Source organism: Protomyctophum bolini (assembly GCF_963924005.1).
Source record: "Protomyctophum bolini genome assembly, chromosome: 9".
In the NCBI taxonomy this organism is placed as follows: Eukaryota; Metazoa; Chordata; class Actinopteri; order Myctophiformes; family Myctophidae; genus Protomyctophum; species Protomyctophum bolini.
In genome coordinates this window covers 29588704-29613341 of record NC_137870.1, presented here as the reverse complement: position 1 = coordinate 29613341, position 24638 = coordinate 29588704, and the positions used below count along the sequence as shown (strand labels likewise).

The 24638-nt window shown below is 42.6% G+C and overlaps 1 protein-coding gene across 1 annotated transcript; it reads right to left on the bottom strand.

Annotated features, from left to right (window-relative positions):
• Positions 1-877: 877 nt before the first annotated feature.
• Positions 878-24638, bottom strand: prpf8 (pre-mRNA processing factor 8). The gene is made up of 43 exons (XM_080772295.1): positions 24491-24638; positions 23697-23820; positions 23285-23453; positions 22987-23151; positions 22584-22802; positions 22252-22464; positions 20922-21047; positions 20474-20579; positions 19814-20004; positions 18823-18942; positions 18109-18298; positions 17694-17813; positions 17237-17371; positions 16969-17098; positions 16637-16833; positions 16331-16537; positions 15874-16037; positions 15625-15751; positions 15044-15236; positions 14457-14644; positions 13978-14216; positions 13669-13815; positions 12763-12973; positions 12464-12580; positions 12086-12333; positions 11415-11594; positions 10252-10387; positions 9746-9915; positions 8977-9106; positions 8652-8798; positions 8263-8423; positions 7853-8044; positions 7226-7463; positions 6737-6865; positions 6102-6215; positions 5810-5983; positions 5355-5548; positions 4929-5168; positions 4474-4615; positions 3996-4136; positions 2997-3136; positions 1733-1935; positions 878-1537 (listed from the first exon to the last, which is right to left on the bottom strand). The coding sequence occupies exons 2-43, from the start codon at positions 23806-23808 to the stop codon at positions 1383-1385; spliced, it is 7020 nt and encodes a 2339-aa protein (XP_080628421.1). The 5' UTR covers positions 23809-23820; positions 24491-24638; the 3' UTR covers positions 878-1382.

Sequence of the window (24638 nt, the reverse complement as noted above, 5' to 3'; positions counted from 1 at the left end):
GACCTGGGCAAACAAATGGCACCGAATACTATGACAATGAAGACTTTAGACAACTTGAGGACTACAATTTCTATAAACAATAATAATAGTTTAAAAGCCCCACTAGCAGCACCACCAGACCAGGCTCTTGAACTGACCCACATTTAATCGATATGCTCCCTGTAGACAGTGTAGAGCGTCGCAGTCCCACCCCATTTCATGACAACACTTTTTTCACACAAGAAAAAAAAAGACACTTTGTAACAAATTATTTGATCGGCCCAAAACATTGTTTGTCATGATTTGTCACAACTCGAGTTGCATTTGTCCGCGGCATAAACGTCTTTAAATAACTACTTTTTGAAAATAATTATTTTCCAGGTCTCTCGTCGTCATGAAAGGGTGTGGGACTGCGACGCTCTATACTGCTCAGTGGACAACATACTGTGGTTTTACAGGGCTGCTTCCAGGTATAAAATAACCTATGCATATGAACCATGGAAGTGTTTTCCCCCCACACAGTCTGTCAGAGGGTCCAACATGCACACTAAACGTGTCGTCAGGGGCCAGGGTGGCAATTGCCAGCCGTCTACGGGCCCCGGTCGGCCTGACACTGGTTCGCCTTCTTTTAAAAAAAAAAGAAGACTGGGGCCACCCACGCGCTTGCCCCGGCCTCATCCTTTCCCGTTCGGCACGCCATGGTACCCCACCCCCCGAAACCGGGCACTCCTCGCCTTGTTTTTCTCGTTTGCAGGTTTCTCAAAGGAACAAATATATAAAATTCAAGCAATACTTACGTTAACTGTCAGCTTTCCGGATTATATCCATGATTTGGCAGGGTCAAAACATTGTGCAGTGCTATTTAAGTGGCCTAGAACAAATATAACCACAAAACAAGTTATTTATAAAAGATCTTTATTCAAACTCAAACTACAATGTTTCTTGATACAGTACAATAGAATAAGTGGGGATGACTGCTGGAATGACAAAAGGATTTTGACTTGTACTTTCATTCCTAAAGGGGTAACAGAATTTCATCTTTTGAAAATAAATTCAATAATCAAACATTACAGATAACAACTGTATACTTTGACTACTCAGTCACTACATACGTGTAAGCTGTGATGCATCAGAAGCTACAGAAATAAATTGCAGAATGTGTTTTCATGCAGAAACCTTAATGGACAAATAGTTAAGGGATGGACTGGGGAATCATGGGGTAAACAAAAAAAAAGTAGAAAACATCTGCATTTTAACAATCTTAAAAGGTGATCCTGAAGTGTTCACATACAAATTTCAAACATCAATATCTGTAGCACTTACATCTGCTCAGTAGAAATATTACAATGCCTGAACTGGGCTGGCTCTACATGACTCACATAGACCTTTCTTAAAAAAAAGACTCAGCCATACATATCCTCACGGTCTGCGTTGTAGATTTCACCCTCCTGCAGTGAGGCAAAGTTCAGGAAGTGTGATGGCCGGTGAACTTCATGGTAGAACTCCTTGGGGTTGGACAACTGGAGGTCATACTTCATGTTGGGGTCATGGCGCACACCTGTAGGCAGTTGGAAAGATATTAGGAATGCAATGGGCAATCAACATGATATGCTGTTGACTTTGGTTACATTCTGAAACATGTGAATTGACGTCTACTCATGACTCAATGCTGTAAAAAACAAAATTTATTTATGCTATAAACCATAACATAATTCATTCATCTGTAAGCAGAAACTGTGGGTACTGTACTGACCCATGAAGTTGTAGTTCCAGGAGACCTGGCCAGGAACCATGAAGAAACCCAGGAAGCGATCAGAGAGCAGCATCTGCACCCTCTCGTAATGGGACGGTAGGTAGCCCTTCGGGTTATTTCCCTTGTCTGTGTTCTGCCGACCCCACTCATAACCACTGGGTGTCAGCTTGTAGGCGGTCAGTGTGCAGGACCCGGGGGTGAAGCTGAAAAAACAGCGTTCACATTAAAGCTAGCTCCTTTAGCAGACATTAATACAGAGTGTTCTGTGTGTCTAGGAAATGTAATCAAAGCTGTGCTGAAAAGTTCCTGGAGGACAATTGATTGAATGTGAAATCTTGAACCCCTATCTCCTGTTTTTTAGCCACTACCTCAGTAGCTGTAACATTGTCCTTGTTCACTGTATAAAATATTAAGCTGATGTAATGGCGGTCAGACCAGCCCCCACAAAATGCATCATGGGAGAACAGCCTAAATAGAGATGTTCTGTCAATATGGGTGGTAATGTATTGTAAATATAGCCATTTAGAGACTATGATAATGCCCAGAGTGAGTGCTTTCATTTCATACCAGTAGAAATTAGGGCTGACCTTCGATCACGCTTTTGATGATCGACGCTTCGAAATAAATTTGTTTCGATCGTCGACGCTTCGAAACGCAACGGGGGTGGGGGGGGGGGGGGGGTGCGATGCACGATGCGATTGCTTTCGCCCAATTGTAGCAGCCTTCATGAAAGCAGTGACGCACAAATAATTAGGCTTACAATAAAACATCCGACCGTAAAAAGGCAACATAAAATAAAACTGCCTGACACAGGCATTACCTCTCAAATAAAAATATATATAATCCAGAAATTGTAAACGAAAGGCATTTTGCTTCTCTTCAGATTGAAACTCAGATGTGAAAACACGGAAAAAAAACACCACCCGACCGTAACATGAATGAACTCTTTATTATTTCTTCTCCTCTTGCCGTAAATAAAGCGTCATTTAATCGAGGACACTCGTAATCGATTTATTACTTTTGATGAATTGAACATGCAGGGGACCATCTTGTAAACCAGTGTAATGCTTAATTGGGTCGTCCACTCACAGTTAAGTCTTTGTATTTAGTTTGTGCTTGAAATGTAGCCTACTCTAATTCTGCAAACTGTTAATACATATTTCAATCAATCCAACACCAGTTGCTGCAAATAAAAATAGCCTCTCTTGCAGGCAAGTGAAGAATATCAAGTTTAAGAGGTCAGATGAGGTCAAAGGGGTCTTACCTGCAGGTAATGATGATGGTCTTCTCTCCATCCCAGGCAGGGTTGTCAGCCATGATCTTGGCATGTGAAGTGACGTCCTGTGGTGACAGCTGAGGGGACTCGTTGGGCTGAGTGTGGATCCAGCCAAGGGGCTCCATTTCCTGGTAATGGGGACGATGGGAAACGTGAGGCATTGCAGGGTGAACAGTGTTTCCTGATCTGTCAAGTGTTGCTTGATACACTGCCCTAGCCAGTTCAAACATAGATACAAGTAAGACGCGCAAACGCGGGAAGCGAACGCAGCTCGTACATATTTGGGTTTTGGACGTATAGCTGCTTTGGGGACTCCTTATATGGTTATGGCTGAGTCATGGTGACGTAACAGCGGGACAGACACACAGACACACAGACAGACAGACAGACATGATCATACATATGCCGATTTGCTCAGACACACATGATATAAATTATCCATTCATTGTCAATGGCATATAATGTTTGTGTTCAAACACAAACATTAAACACTATAGTCGTTTATAGGCTAGCCCCTCCTATGTCCAGCTTTTAGTGTGTGTGCACAAACTTTGTCCTACACAAACATTAAATTCCCATTGACAATGAAGAGACAATTTCATCATCAACATTGTGTAACAAAAACATTGATATGTTATAGGAGGCTTTCAACTCTCAACGGTCAGTAAGACCCCTTAATAACCTAGATACCTCATTCACCGTTCATTGGAGCGCCCTGCATCGCAGGGAAGACGGACGTGCAGAAAATGCACGCTGCCACTCAAAATGACTACTGGCCAATCACAGCAGGGCATTTCCGGGACTTATCAATTCAAAAAAGCTTTATTGGCATGAGAAAACAAAGCGTCTCTGATTGGCCTACCAAATGTCCGCAGAAGCTTGCCTCCCCTGTAATGGAGCCCAAGATACAGACGCCCCATACGAGGAGGCCTGGACTATAAATAAAAAATGTTTAAGTGATGTGGAAATATATACGTTCAGTCTTACTTTTAGGTACTCATGTCCAGGCAGCTGGTTGGGCAGGTGCACAGTCTGATGGGTCCCCCACTGGGGCACCATGACGATACAGCGGATCTCCTTCACCTGGGGGTTGTCTGGTGGGCTTGTGCCATACAGGTAGCCTGCAATCTGGAAGGACAAAAGATCACACTCATCGATACAAGCATATTGGTTTCACATTCACAACTGTCACCAACTGTTAGCATCAAGAGCCATGATTCATGCTGCATGCATGGTCTGTGCAGTATCCACAGGGCGATATGACACAATTGTGGTCTATGCAACCATGCATGGAACATCTGAGCACAAAGCCATACAACTCCATACAAGATTCTGTAAAAATGTGAAAAGTCTGCAGTTGTCTACCAGTAGTAGAATACAAAGACAGAGCAAAGTACATAATTACGTAGTAATAATTTCAATATAACGATCATTTCAATGCAATAAAATAATTTCAGATAAACACCTGTGCTCGCAGATCTGAGATGCAGATGAACTTCTTGAGGACATTCTTGGGCAGAATGTATGTGTATCCTGTCTCCTTGATGTCATCAGATGACACATAGATGTGATTCGTCCTCAGGTGGAGATTGGCAGCTGAGATTGCTCTGTGGGAGGCGCAAGAATCACTTGAGTTAGACAGAAACAGATCATGTAAAATAGAATTTTACAAAGATCTGTCGACATCACGATTATCTGCTTGGACCCGGTTCATAAAATAAAGGCTTCAATGGAGTTTGCTCCAGTGCCTTCTTCCTTCATGCCTTAGAAGTCCTGCTCTTGAGACGCACCAGACCAGCCTTAACTTAAGCTCGAACCCCCCCATTATTCCAGTATACATTACACACACATGATACACAGACGGCCTCATCACAGTAGTTTTGCAACTGCTTCATGGCTCAACTAATTACTGTGGCATACCTGACCCTCCATTCGGTCTTGGAGGAGAAGGTCTGCGTCTCATAGTTGGAGGTTGTTGAGGTGATGATCTCATCCCCGTGTTTGTTGACAGTGCGCGTCTGTGTGGCGGTCAGCTGTGACTGCTCCTTTGTCTGCTTCTCAATCTCAGCAATCTGCTGGCGCTGCTGTGACGGAGCAGAGATCTCCATACCCAGGATGATGTCACGGATCTCCGACTGGGTGAGCGAGGCCACATTCACACTGGAGAGAGAGGAGAGTGACGTATAAGCATATGTTTCAACTTTGAGCTAGTGCTTTGACCATCAATCCTAAATTGGTGCAAGTTCTAAAATGGTCCAAGTTATCACTGACAGACATGGCAGTCAGAGGCAGTTAAAATACACATGCTCCGCTAAACCTTCAACCTACAGTGGGTCTACTACTCACTTGTTCTTCTTGCCGTAGTCAGCCAGGATCAGGTCTTTGAGCTGCACCTCCACCTTGATCCACTCCTCGTCAGTGAGCGTGGGCCAGATGTGGTGGGGCTCGGTGATGGTGGTTTTATCAGGCTTCAGGATCACCTTGGCTCGATCGTTGTTGACATGGAGGGCTCTCAGAATTAGGATGAGACGGGAGAAGGCCTACACACGAAGGAGAACACAGCAGACACACTAATTACACAAGATGAAAATAAATAATTGAAAATCGAGGTTTGGGGAGGATTTATGACTTGGGGTTAGAAAAAAGAGGTTATATTTGTTTTGGCTCTGAATTGCTTCTTGTACCGTCAACAGAATATACATCTACATTGTGTCACTTAAATACACAATAACCAGAAGCCCATTTAACTCCACATGAATCTTAATCTAGCATGGGCACTGGGCAGTGTGAGTGTGACTCACGGTGTATGAGGAGATGGTCTTGAGCCAGTCATCGTAGAGGTTGAAGAGTACCATCTGGGGCTCAGTAGCCTTCAGGATCAAGTCTCCAAACTTCTCCACTTTCAGACAGGCCTGGAAAGGCAGCTGCAGCTCTGAACCTTTGATCACAATGTTGGGGAAATCCAGCAAGTGGACCTAGAGAGGTAACATACAATGCATTAGACATGCAATCAATTAATGCAGATTGGACTATAATGAATGCATACAGAGCTGCTAATCAGGACAGAACATGTCCAACTTGTCCAAGTCTCACCTCAAGTGGGTCAAGCATGCCCTTCCTGGTCACAATGATCTGCTTGGGCTGCTCTTCCACAGGGAGGGATCGAATCAGAGCAGCCACCTCTTCAGCTGTCTTCCATTTGGCCAGCTACAGAGACATAGAGGGAGTTCAAGTACTTCAGCTGAGTCAGGGATGACGGTGTTGGTTACAGCCAAAACAACCCCACAACTAGCCTGATTCAGACTGAATGACCTTTTATTCACCAATACATTATTCATTCTGAAATTGTCTTCTAGTTAACCGTTTTTGTGGGGGTAAGACTTTTTATGTTCCTCCTAAACAATCACTAATGATGTTATATCTGAAGTTGTTAATGCCACGCAAAAAAATAAGGCTATGTAATGTTTTTCCATTAAGTATTTAAAGATTTGTTTTGTGGAACAATATCTAACCTTTCCTGATGTTATACTGCAAATGTTCAACATTGTTGAAACAAAATAATAATATCAAGAATATACTGTTTATATAAAGCTAACAAAAAAATAAGTTTCACTGTACAAGCTTATTGTTTGGCCAAATATAATATTTGGTATTGAGATAATCAAATTGATAAGTATAAGTGTAATATCGTTAAAGCAAGACAATAATCCACCCTGGCTATGACGTACCTGTCCCAGACGTTTCTGCCCAGCCCATACAGAGGTGTGGATGATCTTGAGGAAGAGCTGGCCTGTCCTGGGGTTGAAGATGAAGATGGCACCGTTGATGGGCTTGGTGGTCAAGTTACCCTCAAAGGTCTGAGAAGAGAGAGATAGAAAATGCATGACTAAACAAAACTATTTAGCATATCAACCACCATTAAAACTGTCTTCATAAAGTAGTAAATAAATAAAACATTCTGATGAAGCATCGAAACATCACATGCTCACATCCAGTGATGGTGTATAGGAACCATTACATTTTTAAGCTTTGGAGCTTAGCCCAGTGTGCAGACTTTATTCTTTAGGGATTCTGACCTCCTCAATCCAGCACCTAGTTTTTAGTGGCTGTGCCAGCCTTATAGTTTGTTTAATAAACAAACATTCCCACGGCTGCATTCCAGAAAAACTGTATTACGGTACACACACATTTTCAGAATTTAGAAAGCGTTTTCTCACCTTGTGGATGGTGACTCGGTAGACATTGGTGTCATCTACGAACCAGATGATCTGGTTGGAGAACAGCTCGCCATAGTTCTGCGAGGACAGGTAGGGCTCAGTGGGCTCTGAGGAGTACAGCTGGAGACCCTTGCGGATGCGTTCCCTTAGCACGTACAGGGCAGGGTTGGCCTTCATGATTTTGGCCATGGCCTGCTGGATCAGCGGCTTGCCTCCAGGAAACCAATTACCATAGGCACTTAATAGGGAGAGATTAGAGACCGTCAATAATCCATTTTGGCTATGTTTTGTGTCTGTCATTTGTCAGAAAAGTAACTAGAGAAGGGAATTTTGTGAAACTTTAAGGGAATAAACCTTCTCACAGTTGAGCTATGGTGTGACAGATGTTCATACTCATGTAATAAAAAGCAGCAAGTGTGAACTCTGACATGCTGATGTGTTAATACGTAGGTTAATTAACATGCTGTTCTCATAGCAAGAAAAACTTGTGATAGCAAGGTAGATTCACAACAATAAGAAACCAATTTGCATCAGATTGGCAGTTATTAACTCAACAGTACAACAGTCAGACAAGAAATAATAATAGTGGGATTATGATTACATAACCATGTGAGCAGCGTCACTAACCTGTGCAAGTTGTAAGCCAGGTCGATGGCAATGAGCACCCCAGTGGGGGAAGGGTAGATACTCATGTTGTCTGTGGTGTAGTCCAGGAACTTAGCCCGAGCATAACGCTCGATGTCGTGCGAGTCGTAGTCGCCCCAGCGCAGCTGGATGTCAATCCAGTACTTCTGTGTGGTGGTGCTGTCCATCACGTCCCTGTAGGCAGAGCATTATGTTTGAAATAAGCACAAATATTGTGGGAGAGATTATATAATGCTTTCAAAATTACTACCAAAACTTTACAGTGCCAACACCTGGTGTAAAAACACCAATGTCAAACATATTCATGACCAGGGCTCAAGACGACACTTTCAAATGACACTTCTTTAACTGATCTATAATGTCAAACGTAACATTATCTCCCGAAGACATACTTGGAATCGGCGAGCAGTGAAGGCCGAGAGACGTTCCACTTGTAGGAAGCGAAGAGGAGGATGTCAGCACAGGAAGAGTTCATCTTGTAGGACTTCCTGGGGTGGATCGTTTCCTTCTGTACCGTCTCAATCTCCAGGGCATCCAACTCTTGGTCAAAGACCTGAACACGCAATAACAGTGGTTTTAATAATGTAGCTGAATGGGTACAGTTCAAATACTTTAAATAATGTGTACTTGCTTGTCCAAGCAAGTACAATGTTTTACTAATTAAAACTAGCCCCTTTCAAATGGATTATGAATTGGGTTTTTTTTACTACTTAAGACAGTACAATAGTGGGAACCGGCTTATCTGATAAACCTCTATAGTAGTCGGTGAAAACCTGCATACCTGACAGAGATCCATAACAATGCTCTCATGGATCTTCTGCCACAAGTGAGCCCTGAAGATCTGAATGAGGGAGATCTTCAGCGTGGGGATCTTGCCGTGCATGAAGATCCCCGTCAGGTCAAGCTGCACCTGGAAGCCTACGTACACCTAGGAAGAGAAATTAAGCTGTTATTTTCATTTCTGACATTTTTGACCCCCTGCTCCACCCCACCCCACAACTAGTGTTACTGGTTGCATATAAAGCTCCCGTCACTCCACGTCCATTTGTGAAGTCGGACAGCCTTGTAGGGTGATATCAGCTTTGTAGGGTGATATCTGTACTTACATTGGCTCTGTTGATGGTGGGAGACCACCAGAGTGTGAATCGACGGTTGGGGATCTGATTCAGACCAGACCTCTGGGCATTGGTCAGCTTCTTCCACTTCATGGATTCCTCAAATCCACTGGCCTTCTCCCTGGAGAACAGGGCGTCAGAGGATGAGGTTACAGTAACTCTGGTTCAAGCAATACAAAACTGATCTGTACATTTGTGGGGGAAATGTCGATAAAAGTGATACTGTAATGTTTTCTAAAAAACGTCTTAATTCTCTTCAATGATCTAATGTGACAGTGTGCCTCTGTGTTATCCTGAATTTAAAGGTGTTATTTAACCATATCTTCATATGACTTCTCAATTACAGAGGTCAACAGATATTTTGCCTTGACTTTTTGAAAGAAATTAAATACAGATTTTAGAATTGTTCATTAGAATATGTCCTTCATATTTTATTATGTGATATACTGCCCAACCAGTTTGTTATTATACAGCAAAATCCCTAATAAAACCTCAAACATTTCCCCATCTTATCTCAAAAAGTTTGAGTTAATGTTGGGAAAGTTTGAGAGCAAGAGTGTCTGTACTGTTGTCTTTGTTTGTCTGTTCACATTTGTCACAGTTTAAAAACAGTCAACTGTTTTTCTTGTTTATCACATTTATATAACTTTTTTATATATTATGTATTGTATTTGGAACATTTACACTACCAGTCACTATTATTATTTTTTTCATTTTATATCACTTAATTACTCATGATCAGTTAAAAAGGCCATCTCACCAGAAAAGACCCTCCCAGGTTGGGAAGTAAGTGCCTTTGAAAAGTGTGTGTTCAAGGATGCCCTCCACACCACCCAGGGCCTGGATCATGTCTGTACGATAATTGTTCAAGTTCCACAGCTTGCCGTCGTGTCTTTGGTGGGTCCACCAGAATGGATTTTGCTTCAGGACCTGTACAAATAATCACACGTTAATACATTGCAATAATAAAACAAAAACAAGTGACAGGGCATGCCAGCAGATGGCTGGAGAGAGTTCTTCAACCCAGATAAATGGAACGTAAATGCAGCAGAACATAAGTGAACGAGGCACAACATATTGAAAATATGACGATTGCTAAAATAATTAATGACATTTCGGTGGGCTGACTGACCCCAATCGTTATTGAACTAAAAAGTAGAAATTGCATAGCATCACTGAAGGACTGTCTGTTTTTAAAATTAAACATTTAAGTTAAATTAAAGAACTATTTCACTAAACAACCATCTAATCGCTGCCTGTGTTTACCTGGTACTGTTTGAAGTCAGTCCGGACTCTCCAGCCCTTGTCGTAGGCCAGTGTGTGTCTGTCCTTCTGGAACAGAGTGTTGATACGAGGGATCCCTCTGTCCCATGAGTCCTCCAAGTCCTCCAGGGTCAGACGCCTGGGATACAAAAGACACGCTGATATTACACTTTATAGTATCAACTGTTCTGGTTGAGTGACAAAGGGAATTAGAAATGAGGGAAGGTAGAAAAGAAGAAAGAAAAAAAAGTACAGTAGGCATTGTTTGAACCTGACATGGAAATAAATCATCACCAAGCAAAGTGTTATGAACTGCAAATTTGGACAAAGTCTTTGGTGGCTCAAAAACAGAGATAAGCAGCCTCGGCTGACACTGAGAGCGGATGACTACTTTTTTCTACATAACCATCGGAGATGGCCTTTTCACAAATAGAAATCATGAATAATAAATATCTGAAACTACAGCCCATACTTCTCAGCACTCCTAGATGCAAGCACAGCATCACACTAACAATAGGGGTGTGTGTGACTGCATTCTGTTGTCAGTGTGCGTTTGGGGGTGGTAAAGTCAAAATCGCCTTAACTTTATTACTGGTGCTAGGTGGTACTGGTAGCATAAGCACACTTAACGTATGCCAACGCGTCCGCTCTCACTCTACGCTCCTGGTTTCATTTCCTGGTTATTCAGTGAGGTGGGGGCTGTTGTTGTGAGCACAGTCATCGTTAGCCGTAACTCATACAACTTAGCTATCATTACAAACAGTTACATGTGCTCAGCGATGCGATACAAACTCAAATGACGATCGACGATCGTCGGGATGCGTGGCGGCTCACCCCATGGACAGTGCTCGAAGCTTTAGAGATACAGTGCGTTGAAAGCTGGAGCTGGATTTAAAAATCCCATAGCTGGGACGGAGGCTCTCCATAGTAACCGGAGCAATGCTAAAAGGTAAATTGCCGGTCGCCACTTTCATATATGGAGTATGTGGGTCGTCTAAGAACATGTACGTAGACAGCACCTTTAGCTTAGATTATAAACGTAGAAAGAAGAGAAAAAGTTAAGAGTAGATTGTGTGTGGCTCTTAGATTTAGAAGTGATTTTGGGATTAAAAAAAGGTTGGGAATCACTGATTTACACGGAATCCACTGGATGTTTGAAGAATTACCTGTTCTGGGCAATGGCCTCCTGCCTCTTGAGGGCGTACTCTGCCCACACCCTCTGGGAGTCAATGAACTCACTCTCCCAGGGTTGAATGTAACGATACAGGTTAGGGATCAGCTGGTCCTCCTCGTGGCTCATACCCGAACGGAAGTGAGTGATGCCCACATCCGTCTGTTTGGACCACCTGGTAGGAAGGAAAGATAATGAATTTCATAACGACATCCTGATTTATACTCGATTGTACAACAGAAATCGCCCATCTACACTCTACAGTTCACAACACATTGTGCACACACACCACCGTGTGGCAGATTATAATTTAAGCACGTATCTCTAAAATGTAGTGAAAACAAAGTACTGACAATACTTTTGTATGTGTACCTTACTCTTTTATAATACAAATACTAAACAGTAGATAGTAGTAAAGACAATACTTGAACAATATGTGCAAAAGCTGTAGTATTGTCATTCAACCACATGACACACACTGAATGGTTAAATTATTTATATGTATGCTTACTATTCCATAACATCTTGGTTTAAAGGCCAATTTTCAAAGCTCTTAAAATTAACATAAGTCTGAGATTCGATTAACAGCCAATAGAAACTGAAAAGCCTAGTATCACACTTGTGGGTAAAGCACAAGACTACCACCATCTCCAACTCTTGTCTTACCGTAAGTCAGACTGGGGGATGAGCACGTGACCCATGGACAACATGCCCAGACCGCCCAGCTCTTTGGGGGTGTAAAACACCACAGGGGGGAATCTACTGGGCATTTTAGAGTTGAGGCCAATCTTGATACGAGTCTGGATCTTGTTCTCACACTTGACCAGCAGATCTAGGAGCTCCTGTGTGTTGACCACCGCCTCACGGAAGTATGTCATCAGGCCAATCAGTGCTGTGTTCCACTTGTTCACAATCTGGAGAACATGATTAGACATTATGCCGACTGGTTATTTATCTAAATTACTTCAGTTATTAAATTATTTTCACCATTGTGGCAGGGTTATTTAAGACTTATGTTTTGTCCACAAAAGGCTCCTAGCTGACCTTTGTAAATGTAGTGGATCCTGAAGCCATGAGGATCTGCCGCACTCTGTTGTGGAAGCGCTGCATGGATTCATCATCCACACGCAGGAAACACTGAGCTGTCCGTTCTTTGGTTACCTATACAGAAGGAAAAAAACAAAAACAGAATGAGGACTTGTACAACCAGTACATCCATTCTTTGCATTAAGTAAAAAAGGAAGTGTGTGCAACTGTGCCAGAAATGCTATACAACACCACTAGTCTGGAAAGTGGAAACACAATCTTTTTGACCCAATTGGGTTTCTTCAGTGCATCCTTGCCTCATTTTGCAGGTTCCACACGCCGTCCTTGTGGGTAAACTCTTCATAGCTGGTGCGGCACTTGGGAAGGATGCGGCACTCGAAGCCACACATGTTGAAGAGCAGGTTGGGGTTGTCCTTGCTGTAGACCGACACAAAGCTGTTCTCCCACTGGATTGTAGTCACTGAGCGGGGTAGACGATTCTTGATGTCCCAGAACACAGCACGACCACTGAGATGGATGGAAGGCAAAACAGACAACTATTATTCCACATTGATGAGTTATGACTGATCAACAGAACAGACCAATAAACCAGTGTTTGAATGGGAAAGCATGCTCGACTGTCAAAGTCACATTTGATCAGTAATTACAAAAGTACTGTATAACAGTAACGCAGAAGAGTTTGAACATGTCGAGGAGTGCCTGGTGGTGCAGTCAGTCAGTGCAGACTCTAATTATGGTCGCTGTTGGGCAGAAACCTTGCATGTCCAAAGCTTACTTTTCAGGAAATTGAAATCCGTCTCAGGGTCTTAACAAGAACCATGTATTCTAAAGCATCCAATGTAGTTTTTTGTCACAGGCTCTTTTCACTGGTTAAATATTTATAAAAGCCACAGACAGACCTAACCACTTTCCTTTTAAAAATGCTTTCAAAAATAGCAGATCTACAGTTGCTACCGTGGCTCTGGACCTTTACATCAAAGTAGGGCATACAGAAAGTTTAAATATAGAGTTGCATGGCTTCGGTCCTACAGCGACAATATGCTCCTTGAGAGTTACAAGAACCTCAATTTGAATCTCATGTCTGCCTTCGCTCTATCATTGGTTTCCTGTCTATCTACTCTTTACATTCTCCATCAACAAATAAAGCTAAAATGGCCTAAATTAAAAAGATATAGCGGATAATATCCAGAGGCATAACTCACAGGTTGACATCGTGCTTCATCAATCTCATGCGAGCGTCACGTGGCCAGCACTTCTTGTTGTTGTAGCCCACAATGTTCTCATTGTTGGGATCAGGGTGCTCTGTGAGGTACCTCTGAATCAAGTCCCTGGCCTCATCAGCTGAGAACCTGCACACACACAAAACACATCATTTACCATTTGAACATTATATACATTTTTCTTTAAAATCCATTCTTTAGTCATAAAGCAGAACTACAGACTGTAAGCGAGACAAATTTGTCAACAGGCCGCAAGATACACTTATTTGTATGTTATTTGTGACTCAGCACCTGAAGAAGATGTGGATGCGGTCGATGTATCGGCAGTATAAACGAATGGGATGAGCGCTCTCCGTCACCGTGTCCTGGAAGCTGAGGAAGTCATTGGGCATCTGAGGGGGGCCAGCCATCTCACTGGCACGGTGTAGGCCCAGCACCAGCAGGTCCATCACCAGGCCATAGTACTGTACAATGAACGAGGCAAACTGAAGGCCTCGGATGATGCCATAGGAGTTGGTGTGGTTCATGTCCTGGATGTGGAGGAGAGAGAGAACAATATATTTATAAAAACAGTAAGCAACGTCTTCATTTGTAATTTGAGTTTATATACCGTTTTGTTGATGAAGTTCAAATCAATAACCATCACTTTTGGTCTAATGCTAAACAAATCAATACAACATTTCTTTATCGTGCAAATGCTTTTTGTTCCAACTAACTTAATGCTAGTGAAAACTGAAAACACATCTTTAATATATATGGCTTTGTCCGACCTTGTAATTGATGACCACGTTGTTCTTGGCAGTCATGTAGTCAGCAATGTTGTGGTCCACAATGAGACGCAGCAGTCTGTTAAGCAGCGTCAGATCAATCTTCTCGTACATCTTCTCATAGCGGGACTCCAACATCACGTTACACTCGCCCTCCATCGTCTCCCACACATCCTGCAAGTTGTTGATGCCTGGAAAATATAATGTCATTTGGGTAATACTCACTTTACTACTTGTTACTCGCTCATCAGTTATTGATCTCACTGTCACTGCCCTCCACCCAAAACCACAGATGACAAGACAAATACCCATAAAATATGTCTGAATGTTCACAGGCCACCTGCAAATGCTGTAGGCACAACCTACATTAATTTTAATATTCCTCCAGTTCTTACGCATAGGCAAGCTGACCAATGCAAATGCGCCTTTGTAGGAGGACAGTAACCTTCATTTATAGCTCTGACTTCATGAGAAGCGCAGAAATGTATTATGTATTGTTTTGTTGTATTGTCTGTTTGTCAAAAAAAGAAAAATGCAATAAATATAGTTTTGAAAAAAAAAAGAAAGAGAAGCGCAGACAGATGCCTCACCTTGACACCACTTATAGACCAGCAGTGGTGGAGGCTCCGTGTCAGCAGGTTTGATCCAGGGAGGAAAGAGTCGCCTCTTGTCCGCCTCGTACCACAGGTATTGGTCGAGGTAGGCGTCTGTAATTTTCTCCAGGGGCTCCACGTCGTACACTGGGACCAGGTGGCTGTAGAGGTCCATGAACTCAATACCCACCTGGAGACAATAGGAATAGGGCACACCGACTGAGATGGATGGCAGTGTAAAGAAAGGGTTGGTTAGCTAAATTTGGTTCCTACTTGGAACTGAATGTAGGAGGAGGTAGGATAATTAGTTGCAAAGGAAGTGTCACTAATGTACTGCTATTCATTTCCCCCAACTTCTATGCTTTTATAACCAAGACAGTTAATTTAGTTTACCCATTTAGACCTGAGGTCAGGTCCAAAGCCTAACCTAAGTTTTCTGAACAACATTAACAATAAAAAAGAAATGTTGCTATATGCAGCAACATCTAAAGTGATGATTTAGCAGCATTGAAAGCATTGAAAGGTGAAACAACATATAGGCTTTGGGTCAATAAGATGTGTTTTAGGGTGTTGCTGACCTCTTTGAAAGCTCTCTGGGTGAGCAGGTGACGTTTGATCCTAGACAGGGCCTCGTGGGGGTTGTCGTAGGCCTGCTCTATCAGACCCAGCTCCTCTCTCTGAGACTGGTTCAGACGTGACTTCACACTGACCAAAAGAAAATCAAGGAAATAAACAATGAAATTTCACCCAATGTGGAATTATTTGATGTTAGCAGATAAAACAGACACATTCTCATCTTGAATGAATGTAGCACTGAATGCTGTTACCTGTAAGCCTCCTTGAGCCTCTCCAGGGCCAGGATGAGCAGTTTGGTGTCATGTTTGTATGAGAGTGGGGGAAAGGGGATGGGTGAGAAGCGACGGCTCTCCAGCCAGTGCACGGTGGTGGTGTAGATGGCAACAGCCTCCTCAGCTGTGATGTAGGGACCATCCTATTGACAAAGACAGATCACATGTTTGTTTTTTTTAAAGAAAGAAAGTATAGGTCACCGATCTGAAGAGTTGGGATCTGGGACTTAATGATACCAATTTTCACTGCTTATAATTAATGTTAATGAATTAATATACAAATATTTAGATGCAGGCCATTACTTGGGCCTTCTAAGCCTATTTTATTAATAGACATACTATTACGTGCAGAGGATAAATTAAGATTCGATCTTCATGCAACACCTGTCCGTTATTGCGGGGATTGGAGCTGCCCTCTAGTGGACAATAGCAATACCTTCAGGTAGTTGTGCTGTCTCTCCTGCTCTGCCTTTAGGTAGAGACGGGTCAGTCTCCCGAGGTTCTTTTTGCACACGGTCTTGTCCACAGTGGCCCCACGGCGGATTCGTTCACGGTTGTAGTGGGCTGTGTTGGTCCACCAGTCAGCCTTGGCCTTCACGTAGCGCAGAATCATGTTCTCAATTGGGGTGGGCAAGCCGGGCACCTTCAATAGAAAATCCCATTAAGAAGGTACATCACTGACTCTGCTCTTTAAGTGCAAATAAAATCAAACTGTAAGCTTAGTGAGTTCTACAAGGCTGACCTTCCAGGGGATGTTTGCTTTCCAGCATCTCCAAGACTCGCTCAGGTGCTGCAGGATGGTTCTGGCCTTGTTCTGCTTGATGCCTTCAGGCATCATGTCCAGGATGTCGTGCATCACGGCCGCACGCAGCTCCAGATCAAAGTGGGACTCCACACGCTGCTTGGTCACAGTTTTGGCCACACCCTTTGAATGACGCCCTGTCAGTGTTAAAGATATCGGAAGAAATCGTTGTTAGAAATCGGTTACATTGGCAAGGCTCTGAAATTATATTTCAACTATTTGTGAATTGTGCAAAAGCACTGGGGGAATAGCAGGGATGGTGGTATGCAGACCTTCAAACTGCCTGGCCAGCAGATTGCCCAGCCACCTTTCCAACAGCGGAGTGATGCCTCGCATGAAGAACAGCCACACCCTCCAGCCAGGGGCCCAAAAGCCACAGCCTGGACCTTTACCCACAGGACCCTAGTCAAAAATACATACACACTTAAATTAGTGTTAAGTATAATGAGATGTTCTCAATGGTGGAAAATGTGTCCTTTCTATAACTTCGCTGTTATGAAGTTATAAATGTTATAACATCTATTCTGTCAATGTACTCACGGTGTTGAAGCGGTAGTAGATGAGGTGCTTGAGGTCTTTGCACATGCGGATTTGTCTCATCAGCTTGTACTTGTAGCGGTACATGCCGGTCAGCTGGCCCACATGGGCAAAGATGTACTGCAGCCCATCAGACAACTACAATATACAGATATGGGCAAAGTTATTTAAAAGAATGTGTATGACCATGGCTACCGTAACAGTTACATTTTGCCATTCTGATGATTCATTATTGGAGGTATTTAACCGCCATTGGAGAGTGCACGTAATATAACGAGTTAACACTGGCAGTGAACCGTTGAATTTAATACAAACGCTGGCATAAGACTCATTCACAGATTGTAATGCTGCATGATTGTAACAGCAGAAATAAGACGCCAAGTGTCCTTTGCAGGCGTGGGTGTCCACTGTCCACTACAGGATGATTGGTCCTACTGTATAATAAGGATCTAGTTCCTACCTGGAATGCGTCAACATTTCCCAGTCTGTACTGCACGTGGCTGTCAACCACCAGCTTGCTGAGACGTAGCACCTCTCTGCACAAGTGGAAAGCATTACCGAATCTGGACTTCTTACGCTCCTAGAGGCCAGGAACACAGACAAAACATTTTCAAGCAGATGATATCGTGAACATCATTCTCTAAAGGCTAAACGATGTCAATAAAAAAACACTTTGATGTATTTGTGCATAGTGTCTGTCAGATAAGTAATGCAAAACAATAGGTCAGATTCAGAGCAACATAGGTATATTGCCAATTAGCTGTCAAGGCATCACTGGAATTTTACATTCAACTCAATCATCAGCGGTCACTTGAATTTAACTACTGCAATGCCCTCCGTTATAATGTGTGGCTAGACTGCCATGGCAGATGTACCTTAGTGGTGAGCGTCTTGACTGGCTTCAGGTTAAAGTTGTAGTCGAGATGCAGGTAGTTGAGATTCTTTCTGTGGATGAGCAGATTCAGCATGTTGTAGCCCTGTCGGCACACCTGCAGACCCACTTCCACCCAGTCCAGCTTTGTGGACTGGAAGAACTTGGTGGCCTTGAAGGAACGGAAAAGATACCTGGAAACAAATCAAGAAGAAAAAGAGTATAATACTTCTTAATGCCTCCCTGTCCAACCTTTAGCTGTTGATAGTAAATTATTATGCCGTTTGGGAACAAAGACGCTCAAATTTTGTGTTAATAGCACTCTTTATAAATACTTCACCTATGAAACAATGGTGCTTCTCAATAAAATATGAGAAATGTCATCTGAGCCAGTCTTGCATCTTTTATTTTATACCACTAACTAACAGAAGTATATCAATGATAATAAAATATGTCTGAATGTTCACAGGCCAACTGCAAGTGCCGTAGGCACAACAAAAAAGACCATTCATTATAATATTCCTCCAGTTCTTACGCATAGGCAAACTGACCAATGCAAATGCGCCTTTGTAGGAGGACAGTAAATTCAGATGCACAATATAGGCAGGCTTACTTTGACAGAGTGTCTGTGAGAGATGGGATTAATCAGAGGGTCAAAGTAGAAAGCTCAATGAACTAATAAAATGCTGTTAACATATAAATGCTATAAAACACTCACCGTTTCTTCTGTGCTTTGGGTGGTCTATGTTTCAGGGCATTGAGCACGTAGTACTTGAGCAACTTCTGGTAAGACACACGCACCTTCACAGGCTGGCCAGCTGGACAATGCTCACGGTACCTGTTAAGTAAAATTCAGTTCATTTTTATTTAAAAAATAGGAATTACTGCCTAGGCCGTGGCTTAGCTGCGGTCCAGGCACCTTGTAGTCCAGTCTGGCAGTGTGCCGCGGGTTCGACTCCTGATCCCGACGGCCTTTACTGTATGTCACCCCCCCCCCTTATCTCTCTCCCCATTTCCGGTCAGCCTACTGTCTATACCTCTATAAATAAATATAAAATAAAGGCAAAAGTCACAAAGAAAACATTTAAAAAAAAAAGGTATTACTAAGCATGTTTAACCATTTGTTTTTGTTGCTAGATGTTTCTGGTTGTGTTTTAACACATTCTGTACAAAACACGTCTGGAAACGTCATAAGGATCAGAAACGAGTGGTACATAGGACGTCTGTGGACGTCCTAGCGACGTCCAAACGACGCGGGGCGAGATAATAATATTCAGAATTATTCCTATTTTTTTTTTGGCATTTCGCTTTTCGCTTGCCGTATGCTAACGCTCTGTGCAAATATTAGCTTGTCATTGACTCCCATGTTAGCGCGGCGGAAAGAATGACTCGTATCTCCTGATCCAGGGCGCTCTCCGTGGTGATGAATGGATCGATATGCTGGCGCTGCATTTCTGCTCCTCATCCGTCTCTCCCGCAAAATATGAACGCTTTTTGGAGTTTATATAAATATATTAAGATGATCGGGGATTATGAGCTCACTTTGTCAAGTCAATTTTTTTAAGAAGGTATTTCCGGTTCATGGCTTTCAGAGTAAAAGCGATCAGACTACTCTGGCACTATACAGGCCTTTATTTTGATGCACGTTGGCGTACTCAATGTGTTAAGCACCATTTGATTGTGCATCACATCTGGTTCAACATGCTCACCAGTTCTTGATGAGAGGGATGTCAATGGCACGCCTGGTCCGTCCAGAGCGTAGGTTGAAGGGACGTGGGGCCCAGAGCAGGGCGATGCCATTGGCAGTATGGTCTGTGTAGAGCGGAGTCTCCTTGAGGAAGGGCTCCACATACTCTGGCAATTCAAACTCCTCATCATCTTCAGGCAAGGGCTCCTGACTCTGAGTGGTTGGAACAGGAGTTTGCAAGGTTATGGTGAGGTGATATGGGTTCTAGTTCAAACAAAAATGGTAAATGGTGCATTTATTATCCAAGGCACTGTACAGAGATTGTGCATTACATTCACACACCAATGCTGGGGGAAACCATGCAAGGCGCCAACCTGCACATCGGGAGCAATTAGGGGTTCAGAGTCTTGCTCAAGGACACTTCGACACTAACTCTGGGGGAGCCACTGCCGCCCCAAAGGTTATAGCTATGTCCTCCTCCCACAACCACCAACTAACAGAAGTATATTAATGATTAAATATGTCTGAATGTTCACAGGCCAACTGCAAATGCTGTAGGCGCAACAAAAAAGACCATTCATTTTAATATTCCTCCAGTTCTTACGCATAGGCAAACTGACCAATGCAAATGCGCCTTTGTAGGAGGACAGTAAATTCAGATGCACAATATAGGCAGGCTTACTTTGACAGAGTGTCTGTGAGAGATGGGATTAATCAGAGGGTCAAAGTAGAAAGCTGGCAGATCTGGATCCTCCGTCTTGATAAACACCACGTTGGGTGTATGGTACCTGCAGAGGCACACATTTCTTACAGTTAATAGTTGCAGGTATTTCGCATACAGTTGTTTTATCCCAACCTTGAGGTGCAACAGTGTGGCTGTAATGGTTTATTATAGACTAAATGGTTGGCAATAGCATTACATATACACAAAAACACATTTTACAACAGCATGCCTTGAGATTGAGGCTTCACACCAAGGTATCATTTCCCATTCACAACAACTTGTGCAGATACCTTCAAAATATCATAATCAAAAACTAATTCTGCCTCAAGAAACAAATAGGTCCAGCAAAATAGTGCATATTCAGGACAATCATTCATTCAACAAAGTCTAATGGAGTTTCTCTGACCAGGTAAGGTGGACATGGTGGGGCAGGTTGTTGTAAAGGTACGGGAAGGCAATCTTGTACTCCGTCCTAATAGGCTGTCTGATGATGATCTTGTTGATGTCATTGAACTCATTCCAATCTTCGTCCCTGTGGAAAGGTTAAAAAAAGATGTCAATGAACTTAGTGTAACTACTAACATGGTGTTAACAGATAGATTAAATATACAATTGCAAATGTATGCTCCACCCACAACCACCAAACGGAAGTATATTAATGATAATAAAATATGTCTGAATGTTCACAGGCAAACTGTGCCGTAGGCATAGGCGCAACAAAAAAAGACCATTCATTATAATATTCCTCCAGTTCTTACGCATAGGCAAACTGACCAATGCAAATGCGCCTTTGTAGGAGGACAGTAAATTCAGCTGCACAATATAGCTAGGCTTACTTTGACAGAGTGTCTGTGAGAGATGGGATTAATCAGAGGGTCAAAGTAGAAAGCTCAATGAACTAATAACATGCCGTTTACATATAAATGAAAAAATATAATTGCAAATGTAAGAAGAGGACAAACGGCGTACACTGCTAATAAAAAAGGTTTAGGATTGTTAAAATATATTTGCATGAACAAAATATAGGGTATACCCTGTTCAATATGTTCTGTGTTCCAGGTGCTTATTCATTGGCTCAAGAAAAACATGAGCATGCATAAAATGCATCATCCACATTTTCCCATAACTTTTGAGGACGAGCTCTCGAGACACAAAATCTACTGGGAAGTTGTCAGAACAACTTCCACACTATTGATTGAACAATCGATTCAGAATCAGATTAAACAAAAAAGCCCTCAAAATTGTTTATAGTAATACAACGCAACAGACAGACAGCGCATGTAACATAGTAGAGATCTTCTAAAAGGACCATGCCGGTTTTGTAGCGTGTTGCATTTTAATTTGTTTTAGTGATGATTTGAGAAATCTAGCAGAAAATAGTCCCCTGAGAAAAGATTAATTCAATTCAATTCAAACATATAGCGCAATGATGCTTGGCCAACAATGACTAGCATGATTCAAGTATGTCTGATAACAATGATTATTTCATACAGAAGGATGGTCTTCCTGCTTTCTTTGTTGCACCTCCAACAGTGCCATGGAAGACTATGCATGGCAGGGGCGTCCTCTTCCCTGAGCCAAGCCTAAGCTTGGCTCAGGGATTTGATATACTTGAACAAACTATAATACCAATGCAAAGTCTAAAAGAAAGTCTCAATTTATCTACGATATACTATGGCTGCAGCTATGGTCATTAATAATGAAGCCATCTTCCATTACTGGTAGATGTTCCTTACTGGAGGTTGACGTCTCTGACAAGGGGCTCAAACTTTGGTCCCCCGGGAATGGCCATGTTGAGGGCCTTGGAGGTGAAGAAGGCCTTGAGGTCAAATAAGTAGAAGTAGTTGTAGTCCACCAGGTCAGTCAGTAGCTGGTTGGCCAGGCGGTACAACGTGGACATCATAGGTAGGGTGAACTGCCAGCGACGGTAGGTGGTGCCATTCACATACCTTAGGAGCGAGATTGGAACAAGTTACAAAAATTTATACTTTGTCACATTGCAGGGGTTTTTAATTGAATCATGCAACAATGTATAAGTTAGCTCCTAGAGTGTAAAAGCAGGATTTACTTGGTGGCGTCTTTGAGTGGCTGGTGCTCATAGAACCATTCAGACACCGAAATATCTTCCTCATTGTCTAGTTCCATCTGGATGGCCTCCAATGGCTCCACATCCAGGATGTTATCAGCGTAGTCGAGTGGCGGCTCCTCATCGTCGAACGGGGGAAAGCGCATTCGTTTGAAGTGCCGGCGGTCACGTTTTTCACGACGCATCATGATCCACATGGCACTGGGATAGGGAAAAGCACATTAGAAAGAGCAATGGAAATCTTTGTTTTAAACGTATGACGGTCATGTTTTCCTAGAGATATTTGAAGCCTTTTCTCCTCTCTCATAACTTTTTGTACAATTCAACCATCACAGGCAAAAGCCTAATTACACAAAGATATTACTATTATAACTGGCGGCCTTACCCCCACTGGGCAATGTAGACAGGCTCTATGACCCAAGGGATTTCATTGACAAAGGAGATGGCTCCTGTAATGTGGTAGAGCACAGGCACATCTCGGATCTGCTCCCAGGGCATAGGCATGTTCTCCAGCAGCTTCAGCACCGCATGAGGCATGTACTTCAACGCACTGAAAAAAATAGTTTTTACTGATTTTGGGCAGCTTTACAGCCAAGACATACAAAACAACACCACATTGATCTTAAAAGGAACATGAATACTTTTAGTTTTGACACACTCAGATGCAAGACATTCATGCTCACCCAAGGTAGACCCTCTTGTCATGCCGAAACTTCCTGTTAGTCATGTCTCCATGGTCCCTAATGATCTTCCGGACATGTTCTGGAGGCATGTCCTCCTTCTGGGCATCCACAAAGCCAAACTTTCTCTTTTCAGAGTAGCGCTTTGCCTGCAACTGCTGCCATTTCCTTGCTAAAGAGCAATTAACAATAGACAGACATGTCAAATAGTACGATTTAAAGCTACAAAATTTGCTGTTAAAACGGCAAACCGTTTTCATACACATATCATCATTATTGAAACAAGCGCTTCCAAACTCCAACACTTAGAAAGATAATGACTTGCATGAAATTTCTTGACAGAAAGTAGCTCATAACATCTTGACAGTGGATTTTTATTAAACTAACTATATTTGCGGCTAAAACTCATACATACCTTTCTCTTGCAGCTTTTCTTCGGACATGTAATCTGGGGCCTGTACTGAAAGAGGTATGCCTGGGGGCATCCCCCCAGGGACCCCTCTATTATAGGGAAAGGTAGATGCCATGGCGCCTCACGACTAAAAAGCAACAGAGCAAAACACAAACACAGCATTTGCAATAAAAATTGTGTAAATGATGTGCCAGTGTCAATATCATGTATGTTAATGCAATGAAAACCAAATGCTCTCAGTGTTATCACCATATAGCCTAATTAGCTTAGTTGTGTATATTCGTACGTCTCTAAATGTTTTGATGAATTGAAAATGGTGGGCCCTATTGTAAACAAGTGTAATGCTTTATGGTGTCGTACACTCACTGTTAACAGTTTTTGTATTGAGTTGTACTTGAAATGTACTGTAATTCTGCAAACTGTTAATAAATCAATCAAAGAGATGAATGAACAATGTATACTAGTTGGTCAGTCACAACTCACAAGCGTGCAGTGCACACATCAACAAAGAAGACTGATCATTATCGTACAACTAATTTAAAAGACACTACACGTTAATCTAAAGCACCAAGTCCATTAATATTGCACACATGGACAATTAGTCCATCATATATCGTCCTCTCGTCCACGTTATACACACTGTGTTTTGGTTAAATTAATCTAGCTAGCCTGTGGTTGCTCTAAGCAGCCAGGCCGAGTCTGAATGGAGTTGCTAAGCTAACGTTAGCATGAACAAAAACGCACAAATAAACTCCACGTAGGGACTGTTATAAGAGCTCCTAAATGCAACCAGTTACCTCCTCCTCCACGGCAATTACTTAATGTCGTCGGTAGCCTCGGTCCTTGGTCATTTATTTGAACAAAGTAGAGTTGTCTTTTCCCCGCTTTGAGGAACAGTGCGTTCCTTGAACAGCAGTACGCACAGCTAACGACCAGCACGCGTGC